The sequence below is a fragment of the Chiloscyllium plagiosum genome, chromosome 4, assembly GCF_004010195.1.
Source record: "Chiloscyllium plagiosum isolate BGI_BamShark_2017 chromosome 4, ASM401019v2, whole genome shotgun sequence".
NCBI lineage: Eukaryota > Metazoa > Chordata > Chondrichthyes > Orectolobiformes > Hemiscylliidae > Chiloscyllium > Chiloscyllium plagiosum.
The window spans coordinates 128,796,428-128,822,502 of record NC_057713.1 but is presented as its reverse complement, the minus strand read 5'-3'; the positions used below and the strand labels follow the sequence as shown (position 1 = coordinate 128,822,502).

General features: G+C 41.2%; 1 protein-coding gene across 4 annotated transcripts in view; it reads right to left on the bottom strand.

The window, feature by feature from the left end:
* trpa1b (transient receptor potential cation channel, subfamily A, member 1b) overlaps positions 1-26,075 on the bottom strand; it is a 112,664-nt gene that overhangs the window by 71,885 nt on the left and 14,704 nt on the right. For all 4 annotated transcript variants that reach the window (XM_043689204.1, XM_043689206.1, XM_043689207.1 and 1 more), the window contains exons 2-5: positions 23,570-23,759; positions 23,258-23,420; positions 10,084-10,259; positions 4,869-4,976 (exon numbers count right to left, since the gene is read on the bottom strand). In XM_043689204.1, the coding sequence (XP_043545139.1) occupies positions 4,869-4,976; positions 10,084-10,259; positions 23,258-23,420; positions 23,570-23,683 (561 nt within the window). In that variant the 5' untranslated portion in view covers positions 23,684-23,759. The remainder of the gene's footprint in view (positions 1-4,868; positions 4,977-10,083; positions 10,260-23,257; positions 23,421-23,569; positions 23,760-26,075) is intronic.

Below are 26,075 nucleotides of genomic sequence, written 5' to 3'. Positions count from 1 at the left end.
CGGTGTACATGGGGATTGTTGCAAGTATTTGGAATAGCATCATTAAGCTGGGATAATTTGTTGGATTTTCGGATAGATTCAGTTATTCTGTATTGTGTTCTCTTTTGTTTGTATTTCATTTGGTAATCATATAAATACATTCTGTTTTGTTTAAAACTCAGTGGTTTGACCAACTGCATCGCTCATGGAATATCTGTGTTACCCCTGCTTAAAACAATCAGCAAAGTTAGGGTCTGAGCTACTTTCTTGAAATGTTTGAGGGGGTCTAGCCTGGTCCATAACATAAGGTGGTCGTTATCTACGTGTTTCCCTGCCCAACTGCTCTTAGCTCTCTTTGGGCTCTATCCCCACCTATCATTTACTCCTTACCCCCTCCCCCCCATCCTACCTCCTGTATAAAAAACAACTTTTTCCCAGCTACCATCAGTTCTGAGGAAGGGTCACTGGACCCAAACATTAACTCTGATTTCTCTCCACAGATGCTGCTATATCTGGTGAGCTTTTCCAGCAATTTCTGTTTTTGTTTCTAACAAAGAGCATATTTCTCAAGTAAAGGTTAAGGTACCAGTGCTCAAAAGGAACCCGGTAATGAGAGAGAGCGAGAGATTGGAGAGTTTATCCTGAGGCTTACCATACCTCAAGCTAGGGGTAAGGACTGGAGGGTGGGACCTGCATGGCGAACTCAGCCAGTATGGGAATTTCACCCACACTGCTGGCATCACTCTGCACTGCAAATGAGCCATCCAGGCAACTGATCTCCTCCAGTCTACATTGTAGAAAACACATAAAGATGTGGTAAAACACAGATCTACTAGCATGGGACATAGAAACTTTAGAAATCAAGAGTTTTGCTGCACTTCAGTGACACCTTATTATGAAAATAAAAAGCAACTGGATAGGTTCCTTTGAGATAATAGTGCATCAAAAAGGATTGTGATTACTTAAGTAGAGACAGATCATTTCCACAGGGTGAAAAAATAGTCACAATTTTGGTTAATCTCAAGAAGAATGAAGGAAAAAGTTAGTCATCGAGCTTTACATAGAGAATGGTGCAAACATGCAATTACCAGACACAAATCATTACTGAAACTAGTCCATAAATTCATTTCAAAGGTTATTGGCTTATTTGGGAATAAGGAAGCATAACGTAAATAGGAATTGAGCAATAAAGTGGAAAAATAAACTTGATGGCTATTACAAGTGTATATTTAATAGCATTGGTTTAAATAAGAAAGGTGAAACAATTCCCTGCAAACAGGATTTACATGTTGCAAATGAAGTTTAAAAAGCTTCTTCAAGGTGAGAATCACAAAAAAGATTTTTTTCTTGTGGAACTATTCAAACTTTTTATCAGACCATTACTTCGTATTAAATTACAATCGAGAGACATTTAGAAGACACCTAGCCTGGGCAATACAATAGATTCCTGTGAGTTGCAAAACTGATATCAGAGTGAGAACTATTCAAATCAATAATTGTGGAAATTTGAAAGCTGATTGCCTAAGCTTAAAAACAATCCATGAATCCAGCCCCAGAGCTATGCACTAATCAACCCTCACAGTTGGAAACATTACTCATCAGAGTAAAATACTCACGTTACAACTTGAAATTGTATAAAGTTGATTGCACAGCCATTTTAACATACAGAATTCCAAAGATTGACTCCAAGGAAAACATCCTCAGAGAGGAGTTTTGATGAAGGGAGAACAAAGGGAGAAGTATATACAGAAGTCCAAATACTGTTCTACTGAAGGAAAGACAGGCAGACAGCGCCAAACAGAATAGTGAAGAATAAGAAACCCTGTCTCTCCCTCTCAAAATCTGCAATTCCAAGGAACATTCCTGCACACAGAAACATCATCTATTCAACTTCTAAGCCATGGAGTCAGAAAGTCACACAGCACGGAAACAGACCCTTTGTTCCAACCAGTCCTTGCTGACCATAAGGGAGACTGCGGTGTTTGTCTTTTTAACTTTGTTTCCTGTTTTTCTGGCTTATGTTTATACGGTGTACAGCTGGAATGTAACTTTGTTTTCTTCATTTCTCTTGTGATTCTGTAACTAAGGGATTGTACTTTTATACCTCAGATGGTGCTTAAGTAGTGTCAACTTTTGTCAACTTTTCGTCATACTGATTTGAGTACACTTGACAGTAAAGCTAATTCGATTCAGTTCATTATTAAAATAATATCACCCTCTCGCTCAAGTCAACAGCAGACCTTCCCTCAAATGACAGAATTTCTACATCACGAGACAGCAATTTAGTCCATCACATTTATATTGACTTTTCATGTGGGCAATCTGCCTCGTACCATCCACCTGTTTTCACTGTATAACACGCATACTGCCAAGGTCAGCTATGGATGAGGGTAAATGTTGGCCCACCTTTCAACACCCACAATCCATGATTGAGTTTTAGATAATAATTTAATTCCACCTCGAAAATTTCCACGGAATCTCCAAGAGATTTCAGGCAGCTCATTCTACGTCACTACCAGTCACAACTTGAAAATGCTTTTCCCTATGTCGATATTGTTTCTTTTCCCCAATTTCCTCAAATACATGCCCTCTTGTTCTCAATCCTTTCTGGAGTGGAGCATTTTTGTCTCTGTCTACTTTCTCCAGACTCCTCAAGATTTGGAACTCCTCTATCAAATCTCCTCCCTAACATCTCCAAGAAAAACAGGTCTGCTGCTGACTCTTGAGTGAGAGGGTGATGTTGTTTTAATAATGAATTGAATTGAATGAGCTTTATTGTCAAAGGTACTCAAATCAGTGCAGTGAAAAGTTGATGTCACCGCTTACAGCACTATTTTCGGTACGAAGATGCCTTGGTACAATCCCTTAGTTACAGAATAGAGAAATGAAGAAAACAAAGTTACATTCCAGCTGTACACAGTATAACCACATGTCAGGAAAACAAGAAACAACGTTAAAATGGCAAACATCACAGTCTCTCTTATGGTTGGCATGGACTGGTTAGACCAAAGGTCTGTTATCATGCTGTGTGACCCTTTGATTCCATGACTCAATGGCTTAGAAGTAGAATGGGTGATGTTTCTGTGTGCACTATATCTTCAATATATTCACGTTTTAGGTTCAATCTTCACAAAAGAGGCTATAACTAATCTGCAGAAATGTGAAAGGTCAGAACTAAAGGAAATCTGAAATAGTCAGAAAATGGTGCTTGACAAATTAAGAAGACTAATAACTGGCAAATCTCCAGGGGCCTGATAATTTGCAACTTGGGATACCAAGGGAAGTGACCATGGAAATATTGCATTGGTAGTTATCTTCCAAAATTCTATAGGCTCTGGAACAATTCATGTGGTTTGGAGGGTGGGAAATTCAACCTTACTATTTAAAAAGGAAGGGAGACAGAAAAAAACCCAGTGAATTACAGAACAATTAGCCCAAAATCAGTAATGGGGAAAATGCTAGGGTAAGGTTTGGGAACTGGAGAGGAAGTGGGAGGAGTATGGGCCATAAAAAAACCGCAAGGTAACTCTCAGCATAGTCATCCTCTTCCTAATGCTGAGTCCCTCAATCAGGACTAAGGCCTTTTTTTCCAACCTCAAGGTGGGTAGCAGGAATTGGTAAAACTTCAGGCTCAGTCTTTCTGCTCAGGAGGAAAGTACAGTCAGTTCTGATATAACGCAATAGTCCCGCTCTTGTGCGATCTCACGTTTTAAGAAAATCGTACAATAGCTATGCCATTTAAACTAAAGGGGCTGGAACCACGTTAAAGCTAATATAGGTAAGGAAAGTTCGCATTCTACAAATAACAGTTTAAATTCTTCAGTTGTGATGAAGCCAAGCGCATTAAAGAAACACACATTAAAGCAGAACTGACTGTAGCAGGAAATGTGGGATTTTAATCCTTGTGGTTGTGGGATGAGTTGAAAGTGCAAACAGGAGACAAGCAGCTGACTTATCTTTAGAAGCAGTGACAGGGCTGTTAGCAGAATGTTTAAAAGGTCTTGTTCTGTGTAACTTCAACCCAGTCAGAATAAAAACTGGATTTGTTTTCAGCCCTCACAACCCATTTTTTCTTCAGCCCCCCCCCCCCAGTGCTCAACATATATCTGATCCATACAACATGATGCACCCAAACAAGTCCCATAACCCCAAATGCTTCCATGCCACTTCCATTTTGATTCACTTGCCATATGTTACATAAAAGCAATGAATCCTTGAATTACAGTGGAATATCTATATATGTGCTATAGACATATATATTATATTTAAAAGTTTTTAAAAAGAGTCATTCATTAAAAACATTTCACTATGTTAAATAAAATTCCTTTTCACTGCAGGACAATAAAAGCGTCAATCATACAAACCCATTAAAGTTTCAACAGCTGAAACCGCAAGCACATGAAACATTGTGAAATTGATAGCAGAGATCAGGCACAGCTGTCAATCAAGCAGATGCTTAGGTGTTTCAGCTGAATAATTGATGGCATAGCTCTCAGGCAAACTCCACTGTATAATTTAATCTTGCATAATTTTGTTAGCTTCCAGCACTCTCAGGTCAAATTCAGCAAGGACTGTTCACTATGCCTCATAAAGGTACAGTATCTTGACCCCAAACTTAGTGCACAACTCCCTTTTACACTATTATGACATCCAATTCTCTCCAGACATTTTATGTAGAAATTATGAAGCTTGTGCTAAATTAAGGACACTTTTGATCTCTTGGTCTGGGCTAGTTCAAACTTGTTTTGAATATTGAACATTTCTTAAACAATAATGCTCCAGATTATTGCAGGATGTCAAACAGAAAAAAAAATACTTTTGTCAACCACTTATGTTTAAATATAAAAAGAGTAAGACAAATGTAGTGCTGATAAAATTAGAATGCATACCAATATAGAGAGTCCTTCAGCATTATCTCTGGAACATGCCAACATCAATGGTGTGTTTTGAAGATCACCTTCCAAGTTTAGCTCAGTAGTTTTATGTGAAGCTAATACCTAGAGGAAACGATAATTTTGCAAAAGGCAATTAAAAATCACACATGAAAATTCTGAGCAGTAGAATTGAACTTAGTTAAGCAGTGTAAAACAAAAGATAGTCAAAAGACAGCCTGTCATGAAGTAGTCCATCAACTCCAACCACGCATTTTCACTGATCGCAGAAAGTCATGATCTAACCCTTACAATGACGCAAATATTTCCATCAGAATAAACCAGAATAATTGCAAATACACCAACTGCAGCAATCATTTATTCTTTTAGGAATATATCAGGCTTTCTATTAATTGGAGATTATAGAGAAATGGGAGTAGGCAAGTTATACATAATTCAATGATGCTTCTCTGCAGTTTCAAGCATCCCAGTAAAAGCCTAATTATACTTGGGGAAAGGGAAATGAAGCATTCTAACTGAACAGCACTATCCCAAAGGACAGAACTCTATGCAGAAATATCATTAAGTTAAAAATAAATCACTTAAGACCAAATGATTAGCTCATTATACAGCCAAGTACTCAAAGAAATTGCAATCACATGATTTGTACTTCTCTCGATTGAAACAGATATTTCTGAAACAATTTAGTCTACATTCAGAGATGTAAGCTTTTCCATTGGAGTGGAATGAAGACATAGGGTGAGAATAGCAGGAAATTTATAAGTTTCTGACTTGAACATTTAAGAAGATAATACACCGGCATTAAAATGGTGCATGTCAGGATGTGAGGACAATTTATGTGAATTTGAAAATCATCCTATAGCTTATCACTTTGTTATATGGCTAAAACATAAAATCAACTTCAACCTTCTACAGTTTGTCCACAGTAAAGTGCTTGAAAAGGAGATGCAACTGCCATACTATTTATCAGATGACTTTGTAACTGCTATAAGTTTAAACTCCTTTGCATTTGTAACACCATCTGAGCTTAATCCTGAGTGGGCACAGGATATTCTGAAAGGGGAGGGTGAGCAGCCAGAGGTCATGGTCTATATTGGTACCAACAAAATAATCAGGAAGAGGAATGAGGTCATGCAAAGGGAATTTAGAGAGTTAGGTAGGAAGCTGAAAAGCAGGACCTCTAGGGTTATAATTTGAGGGCTATTCCCAGTGACATGTGCTAGTGAGGCCAGAGATAGCAAAAGAGCTGGTGTAGGATTGAAGGTTTCAGATATCTGAATCATTGGGATCTCTTCCAGGGCAGGTGGGTCCTGTACAAGACAGATGGGTTGCACCTAATCTGCAGAGTCATAAATATCTTTGCAGGGAGGTTTGCTAGTGCCAGTCAGAAGGGTTTATACTGGTATGGCTGGGGTAGGAAACAGTGCAGTAGATCAGCAAGTGGAGAGTTTGAGGAGAAGGTCAAAGTTATGTAAAGTAAGTCTAATAAGATGAACAGACAGGGCCAGGTTAATGAACATAGCAATGCTGGTAGTCTGAAGTGCAGTTAGAGCCATTGAGATCTCCAGCACGGAAACAGACACTTTAGTCTAACTCACCCATGCTGACCAGATATCCTAAATTAATCTAGTTACATTTGCAGCATTTGGCCCACATCCCTCTAACCCCTTTCTATTCATATACCCATCCAGATGCCTTTTAAATGTTGTTATTGTACCAGCCTCTACTACATCCTCTGGCAGCTCATTCCATACACACGCCATCCTCTGTGTGAAAAGATTGTCCCTTAGGTCCCTTTAAAATCGTTCCCCTCCTACCTTTAACCTATGCCCTCTAGTTTTGATCTCCCTCACCCTGGAGAAAAGACGTTGTCTATTTACCCTATCCATGCCCCTCATGATTTTGTAAACCTCTATAAGGTCACCCATTACAGCAACTTGATTGAGAGAAGGGAAGGACTGGCAGTTCAACGTTGAAGGGTTGAGATGTTTCAAATGTGATAGAGATGGAGAGAAAGGGAGTTGGGAAGCTATATGACTGGTTTAGGAGCATGTCACAGCTGTACGAAGAGAGGACATATTAGAGGGCTCATCCAGTGAGGCAATATGTGTAGAACCTAAGAATAAGAAAGGTGCATCACTCTGATGGTATTACAGAAAAGGCATCCCAATAGCCAGTGGGAATTAGAGGAACAGATATATTAACAGATGATGGAAAAATGTAAAAGCTACAGGGTTGATGCATTGAATGATTTTAAATTCCTCAACATTAGATTGGTTCTTGGGTGAAAGTATTAAAGAGGTTGAATGTATATACAACAGTATTAGGCAGGAATGGGAAAGGGATGGTTGTTTGAGGGTAAATCCACATCTGATATCTGAGAACCTTTTAAAAGCCAGTTGATCAGAGTTCAGGACCAGCATGCTCTCATGAGAGGAGGCAAGATAAGAATAGTAAGATTCAAGAACCTTGGAAGTCATGAGATATTGAACATTCAGTCAAAAAGAAAAAGAAAGCAAATCTAAGCTTTAGAAAATTGAAATCAAACAAGGCCCTTGACAAACACAAAGGAATAAGAAAATAACTTACACAAGGAAGTTAGGAGGGTCAGAAATCATAACATTCAAGGCATTGGGTCTAGTGTGAGAAAGTGGGACTCGTGTAGGCAGCAGTATGTTCTCGAAGGGCTGCATGTCCTCTTCTGTACTATATGACCCTATGCGCTTTTTTTCTGTCAGATAGTTATGTGACTTTGGAACTACCTGCCTCAGAAGGCAGTATCATTGAATATTTTTAAGATGGAGATAGATAGATGTTTATTATTGAGGGAATGTGGAATGTGTAAAAACCATGTCATTTTGTTTTGTGTTTGTAAAAACTGGGAACCAAAATAAGAACGGTGGCAGCACGGTCGCTCAGTGGTTAGCACTGCTGACTCACAGTACCAGGGACCTGGGTTCAATTCCTGTCTCAGGCGACTGTCTGTGTGGAGTTTGCACATTCTCCCCATGTCTGCATGGGTTTCCTCCGGGTGCTTCAGTTTCCTCCCACAGTCCAAAGATGGGCAGGTTAGGTGAATTGGCCATGCTAAATTGCCCATAGTGTTAGGTGCATTAGTCAGGAGTCAATATTGGATAGGGGAAATGGGTCTGGGTGGGTTACTCTTCGGAGGATTGGTGTGGACTTGTTGGGCCGAATGGCCTGTTTCCATACTGTAGGGAATCTAATTTTAAAAAAGAAAGACCTGTTTAAAAAAAAGTGTTTCAAAGAGTGACTGCAGCTTTCAGAAGCAAATTACCTAAAACTCATGTCACCCACACATCATATAAAAAGCTATTTGAAGAAGCAGCATTTGTAGAGCTGCAAACAATTTGACATTCAGGAGGGTATACCAATGCAACTTTTGCTGGCACAAGCAGTTGATTGGTCTAAGGACTAGTGACAGTTATCAATGACAGATTTTTTTTTCCTGCCAATAACTGTGTGATCGGTTCTCACATAACACTGTACAACAAGGAGTCAATATTCAGTGTAAACTCAATGAAATAAAACCATTTGTCTGTCCAGCAACAGTTGCTGTAAGCTGTGACTTTTAATTGGTAAGTGAGAGACGTTATATGTATGTACCAGCTGCCTTACGGAAGAAACCAGGGAAAGACAACAGAAACAATGCTGTGGCCAGCATAAAATTCATCAGGATTATCTCAACACTACCTGTGATCAAAAACGCCTGAAATGTCTTTCCAGTGTTTTTCTCCCCTCTGTTATAATCTATTTTACCCTTTCTGTGTGTTGTGTGTGCGCATGTGTGTGTGTGTGGTGCATATGCAGAAACCCAGTCAGTGCTTTTTATTAATTTGGATCTGAATGTCAGGTAAATTGGAGAACTCTGTGCACATCATAAAATCTTTAACTTTAGTGACGAATTAAGGAATAGCTGAGTTTGATTTCCAGAGGCAAAGGAAACTCAAAACATAGATCAGCCTTGATCACATCAAATGGCGAGTAGGTTTGAGAAACCTAATGACCTACTTCTGGTTCTAATTCATATGCTTTGGGTGGCATGGTGGCTTAGTGGTTAGCACTGCTGCCTCACAGTGCTAGGGTCCTGGGTTCAATTCCTACCTTGGGCAACTGACTGTGTGGAGTTTGCACACTCTCCCCACATCTGCATGGGTTTCTTTTGGGTGCTCCAGTTTCCTCCCACAATCCAAAGATGTGCAGGTCAGGTGAATTGGTCATGCTAAATTGCCCATAATGTTAGGTGCATTAGTCAGGGATGAATGGGTCTGGGTGGGTTACTCTTCAGGGGGTTGGTGTGGACTTGTTGGGATGAAAGGCCTGTTTCTATACTGTAGGGAATCTAATCTAATCTTGGCAGCATGCTTTCTCACTGTCTAAACCATCTCTGCATTGTCAACCAGCCTATCAAATGTTAATGATTCCTATATAAGTGAATCTTGCAGATGTTTGTATGAGGCAATTGATAGAGTATTGGTTTTGACTGGAGCTAGAGGAAAAAATTACATAGCAGAGGAAAAAGGTATTTAATTATCTGCATTACACCACTGAAGATCATTAGTCAATTCATCTTGACCTTCCACCTATCAAAATGAATTTAAAAAATGGAAAATCAATGCAAGAGGTTTATAAAATCATGAGAGTCATGGATAGAGTAAATAACAATTTTTTTTTCCTGTGTTGGGGAAGTCCAGAGCTAGAGGGCAAGGTTTAGGGTGAGAGGGGAAAGATTTAAAAGGGACGTAAGGGGCAACCTTTTCATGCAAAGGGTGGTGTGTGTATGGAATGAGTTGCCAGAGGAAGTGGTGGAGGTTGGTACAATGATAACATTTAAAAGGCATCTGGATGGGTATACAAATAGGAAGGGTTTAGAGCAATGTGGGTTAAGGGCTGGCAAATGGGACTAGATTAATTTAGGATATCTGGTCAGCATGGACAAGTTGGACCAAAGGGTCTGTTTTCGTGTTGTACAACTCTATGACTCTGAATGATTCTTGTGTTCCTTCCAGATGAACAGGAACATGAGCGCCATGGTTGCTAAGGAATGGCCTGTTCTGTCACCTGAGAAACTGTGTACAGCACTTGGGAAATAGGGGCGATTGTCACATGGAGAACAGTGCAATGTTTGAAGCACAATAATTCACAATCATTTTTTCTTTGTAATAATAAAAACAATCATTAACTTTCTTACCTTTACCACTGAATTGTGACTTATAGACACAGCCAAATGGAGAGGTGACATGAGTGCATTATTCAGAATATTGGGGTTTGCATCTTTGTCAAGTAAAGCTTGGGTACAAAGTGCTTGATTTTTCTCTGCAGCCCAGTGTAAAGGTGTGTTTCCATTTGAATCAATCACATTTAAAACTGGAAAAGAAGCAAAACACAATGCACTCTTTGACTAGACGTACTTCAGTTTTTAGGCAAGACGTTATGAAATTATCCCTCAAATGATATGAGTCCACTCAAGAACTCTGTTTTCCAGAACCGTCATTGTGGCTTGTTTTATTTTGTGATATATCATTAATTCTTCATTAAAGTTATTTGATCGCCATGCAATTACAGCTGGATGGTGTGCCCAACTCTACATGTACATAAAGACATGGGTTCTCATTAGGCTGTATCAGCATCTGCAGTGGAATTTGCTCAAAATTTGTCAATCAAATACAGGAAATTTTAAGCACTAATTATGCTCAGCATGATTCAAGTTTTCATGATACTACTGCTGGGTTAAAAAAAATCAAGATCAAAGCTGGCCTTACCCACAAACTTGGCCAGATCCCAAATCAAATTGATCGTTTTGCACATTGATGCTAACCATAAAATGGGGTAGCAGATCATTTGACCTGTGAAGCCCTTAATGACTCACTGCAAAAGCAGATTAGCTGGCACTTCACCCCCAGAGCTGTACTTGTGAGTTATTCTGCACCTTTGCCAAGAACTCACTCCACAGAGGCCGGTATCACCAAATCACTCTTTATTTAAACATGGAGCGTCCTTGACACTGATCCAGCTTCATCAGAGCAAGATTTCAGAGTGAACAGAACCTCTGACACTCCTGTTTATATCTGTCAACCGGAACTCCTTCATCAGACCAGATTAACCGCCCAGTCAGGACAAATATTCTATGAGGACCACTTGGCTGACCTCATTACAATCACTGCATGCCTCCCCCTCTGGGTCTGAGGACATAGGCCAGTTATGTTTTGTAGCTCCTCTTGGGGAGTTTTAGCATCATGTCAAATTCCTCCAACACTGTCTCTGATACAGGCAGTATGTAACATACAGGAGCTCACCTCCAGTGCCTGGAGTCTCTCAGAAGAGCTCCCAGGAGGACCAGTTCCACCACAGAACACACCAGATGGCCTCCTTCTTTAGAGACCGCAATTTCCCTTCCCACGTGGTTAAAGATGCCCTCCAACGCATCTCATCCACATCCCGCACCTCCGCCCTCAGACCCCACCCCTCCAACCGTAACAAGGACAGAACGCCCCTGGTGCTCACCTTCCACCTTACCAGCCTTTGCATAAACCAAATCATCCGCCGACATTTCCGCCACATCCAAAAAGATCTCACCACCAGGGATATATTTCCCTCCCTTCCGCAAAGACCGTTCCCTCCGTGGCTACCTGGTCAGGTCCACGCCCCCCTACAACCCACCCTCCCATCCTGGCACCTTCCCCTGGCACCGCAGGAATTGCAAAACCTGCGCCAACACCTCCTCCCTCACCTCCATCCAAGGCCCTAAAGGAGCCTTCCACATCCATCAAAGTTTTACCTGCGCATCCCCCAATATCATTTATTGCATCCATTGCTCCCGATGCGGTCTCCTCTACATTGGGGAGACTGGACACCTCCCAGCAGAGCGCTTTAGGGAACATCTCCGGGACACCCGCACCAATCAACAACGCCACCCTGTGGCCCAACATTTCAACTCCCCCTCCCACTCTGCCAAGGACATGGAGGTCCTGGGCTCCTTCACCGCCGCTCCCTCACAACCAGACGCCTGGAGAAAGAACGCCTCATCTTCCGCCTTGGAACACTTCAACCCCAGGGCATCAATGTGGACTTCAATAGTTTCCTCATTTCCCCTTCCCCCACCTCACCCTAGTTCCAAACTTCCAGCTCAGCACTGTCCCCATGACTTGTCCTATCTGCCTATCTTCTTTTCCACCTATCCACTCCACCCTCCTCCCTGACCTATCACCTTCATCCCCTCCCCCACTCACCTATTGTACTCCATGCTATTTTCTCCCCAGCCCCACCCTCTTCTAGTTTATCTCTCCATCCTTCAGGCTTTCTGCCTTTATTTCTGATAAAGGGCTTTTGCCGGAAACGTTGATTTTACTGCTCCTTGGATGCTGCCTGAACTGCTGTGGTCTTCCAGCGCCACTAATCCAGAATCTTTTCTTCAGATGCCTAGCGCATCGAAATGGAAACATCTACCATGTCCATCTCAGATTCCAAGGTATCGTTAACACCTGCTGGAGATGGAGAATCCACAGGTTCCAGAAAGGCAGGTAAGGAGCTAGGCACGTTTTGCTCCCACACCATTTGCGAGTTTGCACCATTTGCCTCTTCCATACAGTCTGACTCTATAATTCAGATCGCCAAACAGAGGCTAAGCCAAGTTGAGAAGCTTGTTGAAGGCTGTGGAGTCATGACGATCTGTTCCAATGAGAAGGTAAGTTATCTTGGGGTTGAGGAATTGCAAGATAAAGTGATTCTTCTCACCCAGAATTTGAGTACTAAGGTGACAGGTAACTGTCCAGTGATAATCCATCTCATTCTTTACTCTTCCTACCACCTGCCAACACTTCTCAGAAGCGGAATATACAACTCAATGCTGTAATTGAGGCAAAATCTATGCTTTTTAAAGATTCATTACAGCTTCTTTTCTTGTACTCTATGCCTTCATTGAGAAAGGCCAGGATCCTTCATGCGTCTCTCAACCTGTCCTCCCCTTGCACACATATGCTCCTACCACTCAGTTTTAGAGTTGTATCCTTTCATTTAATTTTCTCCACAGAATATATCACTTCATACCTCTCTGCATCAACATTTCATCTGTCCCTGCCTATCGATTCCACTGACTGGGACATCAGGATCCATCTCTCTCCTCATAAGACTTTCAGGTTTTGTGCCATTTTCAAGTTTTGGAAGTGTGCCTGCTTGACACAAATGCAATCCCTAGTTAACATCAAGAAAGCAGTGATCTTAGTTGCAACATCTGGGTACCACTCTCAATAGCTTTGTTCAGTTAGAAACTCAACCAATCACCACCATAATAATAACACAAAAGAACTGTGGATGCTAGAGATATGAAACAATGTAAAGTTGAAATTGCAGGAGACCTTCAAGAGGTCTGGCACCATCCGTGGAGAGAGAAACAGAGATGACATGTTGAGTTCCTTTCTCAGCTGGGAAAAGTGGTATTTATGCTGAATATGAGGGGGTGAAGGTATGAGTAGATAGGTGGAGGTGGAGCAAAAAGAGAGAAAATGTTAAACAGGCAAAGGAATTGCTGATAGTAAGCCTGGGAAGAAGAGAAGCTACATTGGTGGCAATGGGCACAATGAGTAATTGAAAATGAATTGGATGTGCTAAAAGCAAGCCAAGTCATGACAAGATCTGGTGCTGTGGGGGTAGGTCATGAACATGGAAGGATGTGGTCATGCTTTAAAATTGTTAAATTCAATCTTGAGTCCTGAAGGCTGTAAGGTCTCCACGCAGAAGACGAGGTGTTCTTCCTCCAGCTTACACTGAGCCTCAATGGAGCACTGCAGCAGGTCTGAGACAGAAATGTTGGCCAGGGAACACAGTGGTATGTTAAAGTGGCAGGCAACTGGAAGCTCAGGAGTTATTTTTACAGACACCTTCTCTGTTTCCTGCCTCTTATCCAGTTTCATATCTGGGCTGCTATTTTCCATTTTGTTCCATGAGAATTAACAATGCTAGATAGCCAGTAGTGAGCAAAGTGGAAATTCTATCCCAACTGTATTTCTCAGTGAGCACTTTGTAAGTAACCTTCATGAATACAATAGCTAGACTTGTCTGTGAATGAGTGCCCATTAGCTTAATGTTTGTTCATCCAATACACTAACACAACTAAAGATATTTGGAGGTCCACATTGAAATGTAAATGAAAATGAATGGGATTGTACTGTGGCTACAAGATCAGGTCAAAGGCTCCGAATTCTGCGGTGAGTATCTCACCCTAGTCTCCCCAGTAATTGTCCATCATGCCCAAAGCATAGGTCAGGAATATGGTGGAATAATCTCCATTTGTCTGGATAATGCAACTCTAACACCATTCAAGAAGGTCAGAGTATTGAGTACAGGAGTTGGGAGGTCATGTTGCGGCTGTACAGGACATTGGTTAGGCCACTGATGGAATATTGCGTGCAATTCTGGTCTCCTTCCTATCAGAAAGATGTTGTGAAACTGGAGTCCAGAACTAGAGGGCATAGGTTTAGGTGAGTGGAGAAAGATATAAAAGAGACCTAAGGGGCAATGTTTGAACAGAGGGTGGTGTGTGTCTGGAATGAGTTGCCAGAGGAAGTGGTGGTGGCTGGTACAATTGCAACATTTAAGAGGCATTTGGATGGGTATATGAATAGGAAGAGTTTGGAGGGATATGGGCCGGGTGCTGGCAGGTGGGACTAGATTAGGTTGGGATATCTGGTCGGCATGGATGGGTTGGACCGAAGGGTCTGTTTCCATGCTGTACATCTCTATGACTCTATAACTCTAAGTTGACACCACCTGGCATAAAGTAGCCTGCAGATTGGCACCCTCTCCACTCCTTTTACCAGCAACAGACAATAGCAGCACTGTCTACCATTGACAAGATGAACTGAAGGAACTCGCCACTTCAACAGAACATTCCAAATTGATTATCTTTACAAGGACATAGGAGCAGACACATGAGAAATCACCATCTGCAAGTTCCTCCCCAAATGACTCACTATCCTGATTTGAAAACACATCGCCGTACCTTCACTGTCACTGGGTCAAGGTCCTGAAACTCCCTTCCTAACAGCATTGTCTACTGACACCAAATGGCTGCTACAGGTCGTGAAAGCAGCTCAGCAGCGCCTTCTCAAGGGCAACCAGGGATGGGTAATAATTGTTCATCATCGGCTCAGCGATGCCTACATACCATCAACAAATTCTAAAAAATGAATTGTTTGTTTCTTTAAAAAAAATCAATGGTTATACTTTAGATGTACGTTTAATCTTGCTGTTGTTTTCAAAATAAGGAAACCCTCATGTCACAGCAAATCAGTTGTTGTACCATTCTTCAAAAGACTGCAGAACATTTTTCCTCTATTGAAAATGCAATATATCTTTTCTTTGCTCAACAACTAATGAACTGCTGTAAAAGGTGTGAAGGGCAGCTTTGAGCGATGCAATTTCTGATAACATTATTGCATCATTGTGCTATGATGTGTAGCAAACAACTAGGCACCTGCAGTGGTAATGATTTTCAATTTGCTGATGAATTGCCTAACTAGAATCACTTTCCAAAAGTTTTACAATTCATTGCACTAGCATTCAGACAAAAAATGCCTCTGTATGATTTATTTTCTTCACAGTGAATGGAATACTTTGGAATCCTGTCTTCACTTAACTCACGAACATTAGATCTGACCCATATTAAAATCCAGGTATTTTAGCTTATTTCTCTAACTGGGAAAGGCTGTGCAATTTTAAAACTGAAAGGATCTTACTGCACACAGACACAAACTGTTTCCCACTTTAAGGAGAAAGTGAGGTCTGCAGATGCTGGAGATCAAAGTTGAAACTTTATTGCTGGAACAGCACAGCAGGTCAGGCAGCATCCAGGGAACAGGAGATTCGACGTTTCGGGCACAGGCCCTTCTTCAGGAATTCCTGAAGAAGGGCCTGTGCCCGAAACGTCGAATCTCCTGTTCCCTGGATGCTGCCTGACCTGCTGTGCTGTTCCAGCAATAAAGTTTCAACTGTTTCCCACTTTAGCCATCTAATTTCCCACCTTGTAGAGTCATAGACTCATCAAGTCATACAGTGCAGAAGAGGCATTTTAGCCCATTGTTCTGGAATTAAATGTTTAAAAGATAAAGTCCCCACGTTCCCAAGAGACCATAAGGCTTCTTGTTAGAGAGAGAGAGGGAGAGAGAGTTAAAGCTGTTGGTGATGGTTTACCCTGAGTGTCATCACCCCAACCCCCAGGCAAGGGGAAAAGTTCATAAGGAGATAGTACCCTCAGCTAGTGTGGAAATTGAACCCATTACTATGCAGTGCAAACTGCATCCAACTGTGCTAACCAACTCCCTAGCACTTAGTTCAACAGTAAAAATGGATGAAGGGCTTATCCCCGAAATGTCGACTCTCCTGCTCCTCAGATGCTGCCTGACCTGCTGTTCTCTTCCAGTACCACACTTTCGACTCTGACTCTCCAGCATCTGCAATCCTAACTTTCTCTCAGAAAAAAATTGATAACTTGCTTGTTGACATTTTCCATTTAAATTTTAACTATGATACAACTCGTATACAAGAGTGGCAGGGAATAATTTTGGAAATAAAAATCAAGATACATTATGGGTGACTGAATTGATATTAACACTATTACACTTTCCCGCAAAGGGATATCCCTCGCTGTGAAGGAAGGTGTGTGAACAGGAATTTTGATTATCAAAATTATTTAAAACAAAATTATTAAAACATCCAAGAGATTTACAGTACATCAAATTGTTAACAGTTAAAGCAACCCCCAACTAATTGGAAAGAACTTAAGCATAGATTTATAAGCAAAATATGGTGGATGCTGGAAATCTGAAATAAAAACAGAAAGTGCTGAAGAAACTCAGCGAGTCTGGCAGAAATATACAGAAGTAATGTTTCAAGTCTGATATGACTTTTCTTCAGGACTGAGAGGGGCTGGAAAATGTTTTTTTTTCTACGCTACTGACAGAGAAGAAAGAGAAGAAAGAACAGATGATAAGGATGTCCAAAGCAAAAGACAAAGGGAGTGCTTATGATGATAAAGGAGAATAGAGTTGTTAAACGAGTAAATAGGGTAACAGCGTTAAGGAACAATAGAGATGTAAAATGGGTGCAAATGATAGATATGAAAAGGAGAAAACACGTTCATTCTGCAGGCAGTTAATTCAACAAGATATAAACAAAACACAGCTAGGGGTGGAGGTGGATGTAAGAAAATTGGAGGACAGAGGTCATGCTGTGAAGTTGTAGAGTTCAATGTTGAATCCAAAAAGTTGAGGCACTTTACAGTCTCTAGTATTTAGCATTTATTTCCAGAGTTTCAGAGTATCCTCTCTCTCTTACATCACCCCTCGCCATGTCTTATTTGTGCCTTGTTGACTTTCATCACAGCAGCACAGATCCATTTTCTCCTTCTCACACCTTTTCATGTTTGTCTATTTTATACCTCTATTGTTTTGTTACCACCATTTACCGACAAGGGAGCAAGCTATCCCAGATCTGGTCCGATGTAATGAGACAGGAATAATTAATGATTTCATAGTTCAGGATCCTCTTGGAAGGAGTGATCATAGTATGGTTGAATTTTGAATATGGATGGAGAGTGTGAAGATGAGATCCAATACCAGGGTCCTGTGCTTGAATAAGGTGGGCTATGATAGAATGAGGGAGGACCTGGCTAAGGTAAACTGGAAATAGAGACTTTATGGTATGACAGTTGACAAGCAGTGGAGGACCTTCAAAGAAATTTTTCAAAGTGCTCAGCTAAAGTATACTCCAATGAGAAGGAAGGACTGTAAGAGGAGGGGCAATCTGCCATGGGTGTCCAAGGAAATAAGGGAGGCTATCAAATTGAAAGAGAAGGCATACAAAGTGGCCAGAAACAGCAGGAATCTGGAAGATAGGGAAAACTTAAGGTCAACAGAAAACCACAAAAAGAGCTATGAAGAAAAGTAAGATGGAGTATGAGAAAAAAACTAGCATAGAATATAAAGACAGATAGCAAAAGCTTTTATAAATATTTAAATCACAGGTGAGTGGCTAAAGTAAATGTTGGTCCTTTAGAGGATGAGAAGTGGCAGTTAGTTATGGGATATGATGAAATGTCTGAGGCACTGTACAGGTATTTTGCATCGGTCTTCACATCAGAGAACACTAATAACATGCCAGTAAGTGACGCAGAAACAAAGGTAAGTGAGGACCTGGAAGCAATTATTATTATGGAAGAGGTAGTGTTGGGTAAGTTGATGGAGCTAAGGTTGGATAAGTCTCCTGGCCCTGATGGAATACATTCCAGGGTACTAAAAGAGATGGCAGGAGAAATAGCAGGTGGACTGGCGGTAATTTTCTAAAATTTGCTGGACTCTGGGGCAGTTCCAGCAGATTGGAAAGCATCAAATGTGATGCCACTGTTCAAAAAGAGAAGTAGACAAAAGCTAGGGAATTATAGACCAGTGAGCTTAACCTCTGTCGTGGGGAAGATGCTTGAGTCTATGATCAAGGAAGAAATAGCAGGCAATCTCGAAAGAAATTGTCCCATTGGGCAGATGCAGCATGGGTTCATGAAGGGCAGGTCATGTTTAACAAATCTTTTGGAATTCTATGAAAACATTATGAGCAAGGTGGACAACAGGGACCCAGTGGATGTGGTATACCTAGATTTCCAAAAGGCCTTTGACAAGGTGCCGTACATGAGCCTGTTGCATAAGGTAAGGATGCATGCTGTTAGAGGAGAGTATTAGTATGGATAGAGGATTGGTTGACTAACAGGAAGTAAAGAGTGAGGATAAATGAGAGCTATTCTGGCTGGCAATCAGTGACTAGTGGTGTGCCTCAGGGATCAGTGTTGGGACTGCAATTATTTACAATTTATACAGATGATTTGGAGTTGGGGACACATGTAGGGTGTCAAAGTTTGCAGATGACACTAAGATGAGTGGCAGAGCAAAGTGTGCAGAGGACTGTGAAACTTTGTAGAGAAACATTGATACATCGAGTGAGTGGTCAAAGATCTGGCAGATGGAATACAATGTTAATAAATGTGAAGCTATACATTTTGGTAGGAGTAACAGCAAAATAGATTATTACTTGAAGGGTAAAAGGACATGCTGATTTGCAGAGGGAACTGGGTGTCCTTGTGCGTGAATCACAGAGGGTTGGTCCACAGGTACAGCAAGTAATTAGGAAGGTAAATGGATATTTGTCCTTCATTACTAAAGGGATTTAAGTTTAAAAGCATAGAGGTAATGTTATAGCTGTACAAGGTGCTGGCAAGGTCACACCTGGAGTATTGTGTGTGCAGATTTGGTCTCCTTATTTAAGAAAGGATGTACTGGCACTGGAGGGCGTGCAGAGGAGGTTCACGGGGTTGGTTCCAGAGTTGAGGGGGTTGGTTTATGAGGAGAGACTGCATAGCCTGGGATTATATTCACTGGAATTTAGAAGAATGAGGGGGGATCTTATAGAAACATACAAAATTATGAAGAAAATCGATAAAATAGAAATAGATAGAATGTTTCCATTGGTAGGTGAGACTAGGACAAGAGGGCATGGCCTCAAGATTAGAGGAAGCAGGTTTAGAACTGAACTGAGAAGGAATTTCAAAACTCAGAGGGTTGTTAATCTTTGGGATTACTTGCGCAGGGAAGTAGTTGATCCTACTTCAGTAATCGCTTTTAAAGCGAAGAGAGATACTTTTTGAAAAATAAAGAAATGAAGGGATATGGTGAAAATGCAGGTAAGTGGAACTGAGTCCACAAAAAGATTAGCCATGATCTTATTGAGTGGCGGAGCAGGCTGGACGGCCTACTCCTGCTCCTAGTTCTTCTGTTCCTATGTTCTTTATATTCCCTTTGGCTTTGTTCTGGGAACACTCACATTTTGTCTCTCTTCCTTTCCCTCTATCAACAGCATGAAAGCCACCATTTTCCTGTCTCTCATAATCCAGGCCAGCTGTGTTTCTCCAACATCTTCTGTTTTTAGTTAAGCACTGGGTTTGCTGTTTTAGGCCAGGTCAGATAAAGTGAGTGGTCAGTTTAGTCTCTGCCCTGCCAACAGCCAATTAAGCATCAAACATCCAAGAAGCAGCTGTCTGACAAGTAGACAACCAATCAGTGACAGAGAGGGACTACCACATCCAAACACAAAACTAGGCCTCAGTCTCATGTGGCGCAAGGGTTACATTGATGAACAGGAACCTAACAAAAACGCAGCTTTAAATAGACTCCTACTTTCACAATCTCCTCATTTTTCTTATTGGAGCCTCTAAATAATTATTAAGTTTAGTCAAAAATATGAAATTATTGTCACTTTCACTAGCAGATTCTACTGCTCAATGCAGCCAGGCCTTTCCTTCCACACTTGGGGCACCTTGTCTAATTCCCCTATGAAGTTCTCCCAAACTTTTTCCCATTCGATGCCTACCTAATGCAGTGGGCAACTAAAGGTTCTCTACAATTGGCATTTTACAGGCTCAATATTTAAGGTATTTGATGATGTTAAAAACGGTGGTTGGGTTGCTGATTTGTGCAGCTGCTTGACTTCAGTAATGTCTAGAATTAGCATGCTGGCATCATATTACTGACCAAATGCCAAGAGGAGGAACTTATGGTCAAACTAAATGCTGACCAAATGCAGACTGGAGCCATAAGTACAGACCCTAATTACCACACTCTCAAGGCAAATTCAAATGTGATTGCGAATTATTGAAGGTTGTGTATTAACCATAGGGTCGGATGGTGGAGGGGGGCATTTTGCGATGAGTTTAGGCAGCTGGCGTGAAGGAGCTGTGCTGGCTGAAGTAGCTTTTGAGCCTCCAGCATCATTCTGCCCCATAGTGGAGTTGTGGCATGCACCCAGATTCAATGGCCCTCAAGTAATTGAGAATGCTTCCTAAAGAAGAAGATTAGATATACAGAACAACCTTGATTATCCGGATATCAATTAAGGGCGGCACGGTGGCTCAGTATTTAGCACTGTTGCCTCACAGCGCCAGGGTCCCAGGTTCAATTCCAGCCTTGGGCAACTATCTGTGTGGAGTTTGCACATTGTCTCTGTGGGCTTCCTCTGGGTACTCTGGTTTCCTCCCACATTCCAAAGATGTGCAGGTCAGGTGAATTGGCCATGCTAAATTGTCCATAGTTGTAAGGTGCTTTTGTCAGAGGGGGGTGGGTTACTCTTCAGGCGGTTGGTGTGGACTTGTTGGGCCAAAGGGCCTGTTTCCACACTGTAGGGAATCTAGCCTAACCTAATCTGAATTTTGGATTATCCGAACAAGATCTCAAGGTCCCTGTAATACAGATCCCATATATACTGTATTTAAACCTAAAGCAGTCAGCTGATATTAACAAGCATCCAGAAATTACTGCTTTAAGTGTCTTTCTTACATTGAGTTTCTTGTAGTCTCGAATGAAAGCTCGTCATGTGCCAATAGAACTGTTCTGAAATTGTTTGCTTGCTCTCAATGTTACACTTTCAAGATCAAAATGACTTTAAGTCATAAAGTTATTGGCATGAGAACTCAAACCTTTTTAATGCAAAATGTCAGAGGTAATAAATTCCATAGGTTGCAAACATAAATGTCCTCAAGAATGACATGACGACAGCTATGTAATGAATTGATACAAACTGCTGCATAAGCGTAATGCAAAATCATTAAATGAAAATATATGGGGACACTTCTGCAAGGTGACATCTATGGCACCTTCATTGTTAGCAGTAAACACATGTTAGGAATAAGACAACTCCTAATCACTGACTGATGTTACATCCAAGTTTGTTATCTTTGTCTTCCTCTATTTCTATGTTCCCTAACTACTTTTTAACTTAAAACAAGAACTGTGGGCATGTGACCATGTGACAGAGGGGAGCAGTGTATGGTACAAGTGATCAGTGTGCCCAATGGAATGGAATGGAATAGAGTGAAGTCAAACTGATTTTAATACTGGGGAGAGGGGGGCGCATGCAGCCATTTATTGGCCATTTCGACCCTTATTCTGGACACTTAAAATAAACTACGTTCTTATTGAGAGAGTGCTTCTGTTTCAATACCTCCACCAAATAGCTGTTATCTGCATGACAGTGAGTTCTGGAAGACAATTGAGCAAAGTGATAGGAGATTCATCTTTGAGCAGATCACCAGCAGATATAATCATACCTGTAAATGCAGTAAGAGCCACTGAATAATGAGCAACAGCAGGATTTCTAAATAGTTTTCATTTCACTGACCCTGAAACACAGCAGTCAATGATAGTCCTAGTCATTTGCTGCATGAAGTCAGTGTTAACTGGTGGCTCAGTAGTTAGCACTGCTGCCTCAGCACCAGGATTTCAGTTTGATTCCACCTTCATGTTTGCACATTCTCCCCATGTCAGTGTGGATTTTCTCCCACAGTTCAAAGATGTTCAGGTTAGGTGAATTGGCCATGCTACACTACCCATAGTGTCCAGGGATGTGTAGTCTGGGTGGATTAGCCATGGCAAATGTAGGGTTAGGAAGGTGGGTCTGTGTGGGATACTCTTCAGGGGGTTGCTGTGGACATGATGGCCTACTTCCACACCGTAGGGATTCGATGAAGTTGAGTGACATTTTTGGGAATCAGCAATGATTCATTTTGATGTTTATTCTTGACACACTAGTAATTACTGACGATTATCATACCTTTTATTTGCAAACTGATGCCAATGCCTTGCAATTTATTTCTAACATAACATTGGAAGAACTCAAAATGTCACTTGATGCAAGTGTTCATTGGTTAATACTCCACAGTCGCCTTGAGGGTCCCCAGAACGCCAAGGGTAAGGTAATTCTGGTGGAGATCCAGTATCCCAGAGTGCTTTTTCATTACATAGCCTCTGAAAACTAAACGTTCCTCTGACACAAAAGGAAGGAAATCCATAACCGCTAATTCCTGGCCTCTACACCCAAATCTCCAATTCTTTCACTAACAACACAGATCTTTGTGTTAAAACAGCTACCCCAAACTATCCTTGTTATCTCCTTATTGACTGAAATCAATGGCATGTGAGGTTTTAGGTCTTTATAAGTTTAACCAGGCAACCCATAATTTCCTGAAGAAGGGCTCATGCCCGAAAAGTCGATTCTCCTGCTCCTTGGATGCTGCCTGACCTGCTGCGCTTTTCCAGCAACACATTTTCAGCTCAATCTATAATTTCCTTCATCTTATCAGTTGGTGAATGCACAGTTCCGAGTCACACAGTTGAAGCAAAGGATAGACTTCCCATGCTTGATTTCAACTAAGTTAACACAATGAGTGGCAAGTTGGTTATGAAAATACCACAATATACATTGGTGTGGCTTATGTTATTGTTATGTATAAACAGTGAACACTTTCGTGCATGTTATATCTAATTAGCACTTACCTTCAAAGTTGGCATGATCAGTGATCAGTGTCAGAATGTCAAGGTGACCTGCTCCAGCTGCATAATGCAGTGGGGTTGCTTTATGATCATCCATTCTGCTGAGGCAGTCAACATCTTCCTCCACTAACTTTTCAATCTGTGCGACATCTCCGTTATCAACTAGCTAAGAGATAAAATCAAATTTCAAAACAGTGCATATCCAAATTAATAGCTAGCACTTTTCACATCTTGCAGTGTTAAAAATACATGTCATATTTCACATGGGCAAGAATTCATCATTTTTTCTTCAAATGCTATATTTTATATGCGTACCTTAAATATGTTTCCATCCTTCTGTGAAGTTAATTCGTGCACATTTTGTACTGTTGAATAAGCATTATTTACATGCCCTCTTTTGAAAAGATTTTTCATTGCACTTTTTTTCATTGTTCTCTTAATATACCTTGCTTCCCTCTCACATAGTTTAATTTTCTTTTAGACGTGTATTCACAAACCTTCGAACCTGAAAAGCAGTAGTACAACTCTAACAGTTAATAAATCAGTCAAGTGTGTTATTTGACAACAGAATTGGCAAGCATTAGTAGCAGTACCATCATCAATTTGTTGATGTATCACACATAGTAAATACATAACAGGATATCCAAGTAATAATGACATAAAGCTGCTGCAAGACCAATAAGTGATGGCTGCTATTAGTTACCGGTAGATATAACTTTACCCTTTTAATTGGCATTATAGTTTTTCAGCAGGAGAAAGTGATGACTGCAGATGCTGGACAATCAGAGTAGAAAAGTGTGATGCTGGAAAAATCGCAGCAGGTCAGGCAGCATCCAAGGAGCAGGACAAGTCAACATTTCAAACATAAACCCTTAATCAGAAATGCCCAAAACGTCCACTCTCCTGCTCCTCAGATACTACCTAACACTATATTTTGACAGGCAACTTGCTGAAAGTGCAAAATGGAGATGACACATAACAATCTGCAGGGTATTCAGGATCTGCACGCACAGGGCAAGTAACATTGTCCGTAATCAACCACAATGGAGCGTTGTGAAGTTAGGACACAAGATTGGACAAGGAACTATAAGTTCAAGTTGTGAATTCATATTAAAACTAGGCACAGGAAGAGAAGGAAAGGTACATGGGATTAAGAGGAAGTAATATAAAGCTAGAAAGAAAATCGTTAAAAGAGTAAATTTTATACTTTTTAACAACTTTTTGAACTGTTCAAAGACATTTAAAACCAAAGGAATGAGACTCAACATCCCGGTATTTGATTTTCAGTCCCAAAGAAGTTGACTGTCAGTAATTTGCATTCACAACATTTTAAAATTATTTTTAGACCTAAAGTAACATGGTTTTTCTATCTCTGGCAAATGCATTTCATATCTAGAAACATAAGAACAAAAATTGGAATTCAGATCATCAAACCTGCTCTGCCATTCAATTAGATCATGTCTCATCCTATACCTCAATGTCATTTTCGGTCAGTTTCCCCATAAGCCTGTCATTAGTATCAAGAAATCTATTGATTTTTGTCTTGAAAATTCTCAATCATTGAACTTGCCAGTCCTCTAATGTAGAGAATTCTGAGATTCTTCATCCTCTGAGTCAAGAAATTCCTCCTCACCTCAGTCTTAAATGGCCCACCCCTTATTCTGAGGTTATAGCCTGGCTACCATGCCCACCAGTGAGGGGAAAAGTCCCATCTACATCCTCTGACAACGTTGGGTGTTCCTCTGAACCATTGAGCCTGGACTGACACAGCTGGCAATCTTGGACTGGCGTAGCAATGTGGCTATGGTCTCCTCTGCCAGGTGCGTGGAAGAGAATAGGCCCACTCTATATGACCTTATCCACAGGGACATCCATTTCACAGGCTGCAAATTGGGTCACCAATCTTCCCTTATCTACCCTGTCCGATGCAAAAGATACACAGGGCATCTCCAGACTGACAGCCCTTGACCAGGTACACAATGGCCTTTTAAATATGGCTCCAGTGCCAGGAATCCTGGGATATCCCGGCAGTAGGGAGTACTTCCCCTACAGCACACGGGAGAGCCCAGCAGGAGGGCTGCTATGTGGTATGGTTAATGAGGCAAGTTTGAGACAATAGTGGGAGAAAACTCACTAAGGTTGGCAGAAAGAAACTGCACATGAAACCTGTCACAGATGGCACTTGGCCGATTTCAGGTAAGTCCTATATCCTGATCCTGGGCCAAATCTCTAGAACTCACTACCCAAGTTGATCATGCAATAATTGGACATAAGAGTTAGACAATAAGTAAGTGAATAGCCAAACTATTAAGACATAGATTTTAGTCAAGGAAAACAATAATCATTAAAATCGATGCTGTTGCAAAAGGTTCAGGGAAGAATATTATTCCATAACAGTAATAAATAGCAGCAGCTTGTCAAAGGAAATTATTTTCCCAGGGTCTGGGCAAACATCAATGGCTCAGCAGCTAGCATTGCTGCCTCACAGTGCCAGAGACCCGGGTTCGATCCCTGCCTTGGTTTACTGTCTGTGTGGAGTTTGTACATTCTCCCTGTGTCTGAGCAGGTTTCCTCCCACAATCTAAAGATGTTCAGGTGAGGTGAATTGGCTGTGCTAAATTGTCCATAGTGCTCAGCAGGGTGGGTTACTCTTTAGAGAGTTGGTGTGAACTTTTTAGACTGGATTAGATTAAAACCTTCAGCCCTTCAGCCCAACAAGTCCACACCGACCCGCCGAAGCTCAACCCACCCAGAACACTACATTTACCCCTTCACCTAACACTACGGGCAATTTAGCATGGCCAATTCACCTAACCTGCAC